Source organism: Henckelia pumila, chromosome 3, assembly GCF_033568475.1.
Source record: "Henckelia pumila isolate YLH828 chromosome 3, ASM3356847v2, whole genome shotgun sequence".
Classification (NCBI taxonomy): domain Eukaryota; kingdom Viridiplantae; phylum Streptophyta; class Magnoliopsida; order Lamiales; family Gesneriaceae; genus Henckelia; species Henckelia pumila.
Genome location: NC_133122.1, coordinates 2,849,543 through 2,857,842, shown reverse-complemented (window position 1 = coordinate 2,857,842; position 8,300 = coordinate 2,849,543). Strand labels below are relative to the sequence as shown.

At 44.4% G+C, this 8,300-nt stretch overlaps 1 protein-coding gene across 1 annotated transcript; it reads right to left on the bottom strand.

The window, feature by feature from the left end:
* Positions 1-3,259: 3,259 nt before the first annotated feature.
* Positions 3,260-4,936, bottom strand: LOC140886587 (uncharacterized). Its single transcript, XM_073293247.1, has 4 exons — positions 4,306-4,936; positions 3,874-3,977; positions 3,508-3,694; positions 3,260-3,405 (listed from the first exon to the last, which is right to left on the bottom strand). The coding sequence occupies exons 1-4, from the start codon at positions 4,934-4,936 to the stop codon at positions 3,260-3,262; spliced, it is 1,068 nt and encodes a 355-aa protein (XP_073149348.1).
* Positions 4,937-8,300: the final 3,364 nt, after the last annotated feature.

Here is an 8,300-nt window from a genome sequence, read left to right as displayed (position 1 = left end):
AGCACGATTTATTAGCTGTATAATGTTTACTTTTAAGAATTTCGATATGGTTGTATCACTACAGATTTAAGCCTGGATTATATTACTAAGATGATATGTAAATTATGGATTATGTTTCCGCACGTTTTTACTCTGTTAAGTATTTTGCTGTATTAAGTTTAATGCATGCTATTAGTTGCCAGTTAGTAGGTGATTCCATGCAGGGTCACTACACAATCTAAATCCCTTAACGAGGATCCATTGGAGGGCAAGTCTTGTGCCAGCAGCCGCGGTAATTCCAGCTCCAATAGCGTATATTTAAGTTGTTGCAGTTAAAAAGCTCGTAGTTGGACTTTGGGTTGGGTCGGCCGGTCTGCCTTTGGTGTGCACCGGTCGACTCGTCCCTTCTACCGGCGATGCACTCCTGGCCTTAGCTGGCCGGGTCGTGCCTCCGGCACTGTTACTTTGAAGAAATTAGAGTGCTCAAAGCAAGGCTACGCTCTGAATACATTAGCATGGGATAACATTATAGGATTTCAGTCCTATTACATTGGCCTTCGGGATCGGAGTAATGATTAATAGGGACAGTCGGGGCATTCATATTTCATAGTCAGAGGTGAAATTCTTGGATTTATGAAAGACGAACAACTGCGAAAGCATTTGCAAAGGATGTTTTCATTAATCAAGAACGAAAGTTGGGGGCTCGAAGACGATCAGATACCGTCCTAGTCTCAACCATAAACGATGCCGACCAGGGATCGGCGGATGTTACTTTATGGACTCCGCCGACACCTTATGAGAAATCAAAGTCTTTGGGTTCCGGGGGGAGTATGGTTGCAAGGCTGAAACTTAAAGGAATTGACGGAAGGGCACCACCAGGAGTGGAGCCTGCGGCTTAATTTGACTCAACACGGGGAAACTTACCAGGTCCAGACATAGTAAGGATTGACAGACTGAGAGCTCTTTCTTTTTTTTTTTTTTGATATGAACACATATCATAGATGGTAAATAAAAGAAATACAAATACTCTGGGCATACCCAGGGATCCCAAAATCAGTGTTCAATAATGAATTCAAAATAGTAACCCAACACCAACAAACTGATGTCAAACCAACCCAATACCCATACATATAACCAGACAAACCAAAACTAGGTATAGAGGCTAGCATGCCACACAATCTGAAAGTACACATGAATAGAGAAGTGCAGATGCAGTGCACCAGATTCAGCAAGGCGAAGAAGCTATCGAACTGAAAATCTTTCCCGCGCAACTCAGTCAAATCTAGCAAAGTCCACCAGAAAACCCGTATGTAGAAGGGAGATGGTTCTAAAACCCGTCACACAACTACATTGGGCAACCCTGCCCATACAACTACACTGAGCATACTCAGGCACTTACAACTACACTGGGCATACCCAGGAACCAAAGACCATGAAAGGGAGGAGAATCCTCAAAGTTTAAAATAGCAGTGAAAACAAGAACAAAAATGTTGAGGGTGATCAGAAGCTAGCAAGTAAATCAAAAAGCCACCAAGCAACGACAAGTGGCCTACCCAATAACAAACAACTACGCTGGGCATACCCAGGACTAGAGATAGGCCAAAGCAAGTAACAAACTCAATGTACACAAGATAAGGGGGTGTACCAAAGAGGGAAGGCAAGAAATACATCCACATGCACATCAAGTATCTCCCAAGGCTCGGTGAATATGGATAACAATCTTCCTGAAGATAGCGTCAACTTGGGGCCGCTCCGCATCAAAGATCACTCGATTACGAGCACCCCAGATATGGTAAAACACTGCAGCAACTCCAGTCTGGCACCGCCGCTTCTGAAAAGTAGTAACCCTGTAGGACCTGCGCATAAATCTTAACAAACCCATTAAAGAACAAACATGATATTGAATACCCAACCAATCCCAAAGACGAGCCCAAAGCTGCCGAGAGACAGTGCACTCGAAGAAAACATGTTGGGCATTTTCGTTCACTACCCCACAGAACCCACAAGATTGGTCCTGGATGTATGGTTGACGGTCCTTAGTAAGGCATTTTCCATGGGCGACAAGCCAGAAAATAATTCTATGCTTAGGAAGGATGTATGGTTTCCAGACAATTGGCTTCCAAGGCCATCTCCCCGCCCCATCAAAGAAGCTCTTATAAAGAAGTGTAAGTCCATCCCTCTTTTGAAACCAAGTATCCAATTGCAAAGCTGCATTAGTCCAACCGTTGAATCTAACGGCAAGCTCATCTCTAAGCTCGACCAATTTCTTGATGAGGATATTGTCATCTTTTCGAGCTCTCCATTCCTCTAAGTTATCCCAGTAGTAGTGGTTGATCCATTTCACCCATAGTGTGTCTTTATTTTTGTGAATGTCCCAGAGTGTTTTAGCTAATAGGGTCTTATTCCAAATTCTCAAGTCACGAAGACCCAAACCCCCATCCTCCACAGGAGAGCAAACTTTCCTCCAAGCGATCGGAGGATGTTTGCTAGTCCACATAAAAGTCCTGCATATCTTGTCAATTTTGTCAATGACTCCACAAGAGATAGGGAGAACAGAGAGCCAATAACACTCAACCCCTTGAACCACAGATCGAAGTAATTCAAGTTTCCCTGCATAGGATAGAGTATGTCTGGGCCAAGAGGCTATTTTCTTTGCAATCCCATCAACCAGGCCACTATAATCTCCTTCCCTGAGTCTGCCAGAGGCAAGTGGAATACCAAGGTACCTAAAAGGAAACGATCCAATCTGGTACCCACTTAAACGAATGATTTCACTGCGATCTGGTTCTTTGACAGCTGCCATGAATAGATTGGATTTTATCTCATTAGCACGGAGGCCAACCATCTTCCCAAACTTACTAACACAATCCAGGATGATTTTTACACTTGGGACATCACCCTTTGACACAATCAACAAATCGTCAGCATATACCAAGTGGGTGATGTTAAAGTGATTACACCTAGGGTGAAACTGGAAATCTGCCAGCGTAGAGGCATGGAGAAGGGATTTGGAGAGCATTTCCATGCACAACACAAAGAGGAATGGAGACAAAGGATCCCCTTGGCGAAGACCTCTGGCCCCTTTGAAGAATCCAAACAATTGTCCACCTAATGAAATGGAGTAGGAGGTAGAGCTTACGCACTCCATAATCCAATCAATAAACCGAGGGGGAAAATTGAGGAAGCGCAGAGTATCCAGTAGAAATTCCCAGTGAACCGTATCATAGGCTTTTTGGAGGTCTATCTTTAAGATGCAACGGGGAGAACCTCTCTTCCTAGCTTAATGCTTCAGCATTTCTTGGGCCATGTGAATGTTTTCCACAATTGACCTACCTGGAACAAATGCTGCTTGAGCTTGACTAATCAAAGGCTCAATCACATCCACTAATCTATTAGTCAGGAACTTGGCAATGATTTTATAGAACACTGTACAACACGATATTGGCCTGAATTCATTGACTGTAGTGGCATGGTCTGACTTTGGCACCAGCGCAATGGAAGCATGGTTCCACTATTTGAGTAACTTACCACTCCTAAAGAATTCCAAGACAGCCGCAATAACATCACCGTCAACAATGGACCAAGCCTTCTTAAAGAAAGCAGCCCCGAAACCATCCGGGCCTGGAGCTTTGTCATCCTCAATGTTGAACAGAGCACTCTTGACTTCCTCCACACTCACATCTCTAATTAATACCTCCCATCTGGCCTCCTCCACCTTCGGACCAGGCGCAACAAGGGAAGTATCCAGGGTATCTCTCTCCAAACTCCAGCCCAACAAAGACCGATAGAAATTCACAAATTAATCCGCTATTTCATTTTGATCCATGGATGTGGAACCATCTCTGAGAGTGAGGGCCACAATATTATTTCTCTTGATGTTCCTTTTTATCATACCATGGAAGAATTTGGAGCATCTGTCACTATGTTTGAGATACTCACATTTGGCCTTTTGGGAGAGAAACAAGCGCTCCGCTTCAAGAAGGAATTCTTCTTTTCTCCTAAGAGACACAATTGAGTTGTCTATAACTCCAGAGTTAAGGGCATTAGATTGGGCCTCTGTAAGCTCCTCACTCGCACGCTTTGCTCGACTAGAGATATGACTGAAATGACGCTCATTAAGCTGTTTCAACACTCTTTTCATCCCGTGTAGCTTTTTCTTGAGGAGGAATTGTGTTGTGCCACCCCCACTGAACCACCAGTTGCTCCTGACTAACTATAGAAAATCCGGGTGGGTAGCCCACATATTGAAGAATTTAAAAGGTGTGGCACAACGAGTGATATCCCTGAAGATGGAAACCACACAACAAGTATGGTCAGAAAAGCAACCTGGTGCCACAAAGTCAGCAAATACATCCAAATTCGATTCACTCCAATGATGGTTGACCATAACTCGATCAAGCTTAGAAGAAACAGCCAGGCTAAACCAAGTGTAGTAGAAACCAACATGATTCACATCTGAGAGCTCCAACCGATTGATACAATTTCTTAGATCTGCCATATCTTTCGGGACAATAGGATTGCCACCCATCTTCTCATGAGGGTATCTCACACAGTTAAAGTCCCCTAACAGGATCCAGGGGAGGGAAATATTCTCCCCATGGTTGATCAGAAAATCCCAAAGAGGCCTCCAAGCCACCACCGAATTCCTGCCATAGATGAAAGAAGCTAAAAATACTCTCTGAGAATGAAGGCACACAACTGAGACATGAATAACTTGATCAGACATACCAAGAACGTCTAGCCTCACAGCCTTACTCTCCCACATAACAAGGATACGACTGTTCGTGCACATATGAAAGTTGTGCATGAAAGACATAGCAGAGAATTTAGTATCCATCATTCTATCCACAAGATTAACATTAACCTTTACTTCAAGTAACCCAAGGATGCTCAAGTTGTATTTTTTCAACACGCCTTGAACGTGCCTTTGTTTGAGGGGCTTATTGAAACCCCTCATGTTCCAACTTGCAATCTTCATGGGTGGCGAGAGACGACCTTAAGTCGCCTAGCCCTGATTTGTGCTTGGTTTAATAGAAAGGACTTCGCGGTCATATTGGGAAGCCATGTCCTAGGATCCACCTCAATGTACTCAGTTAAGCTAGAGCTTGATCCTCCCGAATTGCTAGGTCTCGACAATCGCTTAAGGTACTTGAGCTTTTTTTTTGTTTGCTTACTAACCACTTTTTCAAAACCCTCTTCATCTCCATCACCTTCAAAGACTTCCACTTCAAACTTTTCTTCCCCATTACTTCCCGGAATTTCTAAAACCATGCCCTCATCTTCGAGATGTTCCACATCTTGCACAAGGGGTGGGTTATTATCAATGTCTAATCCATTATCACCCGTGCCTTCATGAGCACCCTGGTCAGAGCCTAGTGCCCCCCCAGCAGGGCCACGACCACCACCTGCAAAGCCACGGCCACCTCCTACAGGGCCCCGACCACGCCCTCTGCCCCAAGGGCCACCACGCCATCCCCCTCCCCCACGGCATCCATCCCTAGGCCTACTCCGATCTCGCTGTCCAGGCCCCCTAGATTTGCTACGAGGCTTAGGTTGCTCATTGCCAGTTTGATTCTTGTTATGGGCAGCCCCCTCGGGTGCTTCTTTTTTAGCTGGGTTCCCAAACCATCGGCATTGCTCATTAGAATGCCCAAGAGAATTACAATTTGCACAATATTTAGGTTCTGTCTCATAAATAAATCTCAGGTTTGTCCTAATACCATTAGGGAGGAGAAGAGGGTACTCATAAATCCTTGGTAGTGAAGAATCCATCTCTACCAATACTCTAGAAAATAAGCTTTTGCCTTTAGACATCGTGAGGACATCCGTATGGATTGGTTTGCCGAGGACCGAGGCAATCTTGCTAAGCGCTTTGGCTGTCCATCAATCAGCAGGGAGGCCGTGGATTTGGACCCAAGAAGGCAACATTAACATATCTTCAACCCGGAAGAGGAAGCACGGGGGTAATTCTTTAAGGAACAAATGTCTCCCGTAAACAAGATATGGGCCACCCTCTAGCACCCTCTTTTTCTCTTCATCATTATGGAAAAAGAACATAATCCATCCACTATCGTGTAGCTCAAACCTGGCTTTACAGCCCCATTGTTTGATAATTTCCTTGACCACATACCCCCTTAGCTTTCTCCCAACCACGCATCCAACCAAGCAAGGGCCCAAAGTTTTCACTGAATCAATTTCTTCGAAAGAAAGGGTAATCTGCCCTTCTGTGGGCTGTACATATTTTAAAAGGAAATCTTCCTCCGGCAATCGATTGTCTCAGAATAAACTAGCAAAGGTGTTTTCTGGATTCTTAGCAATAAACTTTGACATGAGTTCTTGATCCCTTGGTTTCTCAATACCACTCGAAGAAGCCCCATCAGTAGCCGAATGATTAGCATATTCGATGCTCATTGTAGCACCCAACCAATAACAACCACCACAACCACTAAGCCCTTTCACCACAACACAAGAAACAGCAGGCGAGGTAGAAGAGCACACAAAACAGAAAGTAAAAGGGATCAAGCCAGATACCTTGAGCAATAGTGCACTCGGCCAAAGCAAGCAAGAGAATCTCTGTCTTGGACACTCCTGCACTAAGCAACGAACACAGGCAATCCAATAACAGCAAAAAGTAATGAAAATAAAAGAAAGGGGCAGTGCTAGCTCGAGCTCCACTACGATGCAAGGCAAGATTATAGCTCCAAGGGTCAAACTCAAACCCAGCAACAGAGTAATAAGCTCACGGCAAGCACAATCACAACACTACTCAAAACGATCCAAAGATTGTTGGGCGATAGTAGGAGGCCCAACAAATCGAAGAATTTAAATCAAAGCACAAAGCAAACCACGATCTTGGTGAAAGAACTTAAGCTGGGCACGTCAATGGGCACTACAAATATAATTGCCACGCAAGCAAAAATATTAGCACATTGCATGCATAAAACGAAAGCTACTATATTTTAATTAAATCCCAACACCAATGAGTAGCTGCAACGAGTCAAGCACTAAGTGAAATATCGTGCAAATAGAGTGAATGAAGCGCATACTCTTATTGGAGCAATAAGACAAACACTTGAAGAGCATAATATAAACTCCACGTAGATAGCAAGGTGGAGAGATTTCCACTCCAATAAAATTTAATATTAAGTTAAAATCCCTCCACTAATCAAGTAAAAGTCACAGTCCAATCAGAAATGCAATAAGATTGGAGGAAAGAATGGTAGCAAATCACGATGCAAGCCTCAAGCAATCTGCCAAAATACCAAACTAAACTCCAATCTAAATGCAAATAAACACACGTGGAGCACAATGACACTTGCCCGTGATACACGAAAAAGGTACCTAAGTTGCAAGCTCCATGGAAAATAAATGCAAGTAAATGTGGCACATAACTCAAACGTTCGATTAGCATGAATGATTCAAATTAAACAATTTTGTTATCCTTCGTGCAAATAATGCATCTAGGGCGTCGAAATCGGGCCACCATGAGTGCCCAAGTTAGGGGCAGTGTGCGCACGGGCGGACGGCAACGTGCGGCACGTAGCGTAAACGAGCGAGCCAAAATTTGATTCTCACGGCACAATGTGGTTTTCTCTTGAGTTTTAATGCATAAATAATGCATCTAAGACGTCGAATTCGTGCAACTATGAGTGCCCAATTTAGGGGCACCGTGCGCATGGGCGAGCGGCCATGTGCGGCACGTAGCGCAAACGAGCGAGCCAAACTATGATTCTCATGGCACAATTTTGTTTTCTCTCAAGTTTTCATGCATAAATAATGCATCTAAGACATCGGATTCGTGCCACCATGAGTGCCCAAGTTGGGGGCACCGTGCGCACGGGAGGGCTGCCCCGTGCGGTACGTAGCGCAAACGAGCGAGCCAAACTATGATTCTCACGGCACAATGTTGTTTTCTCTTGAGTTTTCATGCATAAATAATGCATCTAAGGCGTCGGATTCCTGCCCCCATGAGTGCCCAAGTTGGGGTCACCGTGCGCACGGGCGGGCTGCCCCTTGCGGCACGTAGCGCAAATGAGCGAGCCAAACTTTGATTCTCACGGCACAATGTTGTTTTCTCTCAAGTTTTCATGCATAAATAATGCATCTAAGGCGTCGGATTCGTGCCACCATGAGTGCCCAAGTTGTGGGCACCGTGCGCACGGGCGGGCGGCCCTGTGCGGCACGTAGCGCAAACGAGCGAGTAAATTGATGATTTTCACGACACAAATATTTATTTCCCTCGAGTTTCATGCATAAATAAGGCATGTTTGTGGTCGGATTCACATTTGGCCCAAAAAAAAATATTTTAAAAAATAAAAAAT

Coding starts and splice junctions, on each gene's coding strand:
- LOC140886587 (XM_073293247.1), bottom strand. CDS start 4,936: ATGAGGGGTTTCAATAAGCCCCTCAAACAAAGGCACGTTCAAGGCGTG. Junction 3,978..4,305: donor TGCTGACTTTGTGGCACCAG/GTTGCTTTTCTG, acceptor TGTGTCTCTTAG/GAGAAAAGAAGAATTCCTTC. Junction 3,695..3,873: donor ATGCTCCAAATTCTTCCATG/GTATGATAAAAA, acceptor CCTGGTCCGAAG/GTGGAGGAGGCCAGATGGGA.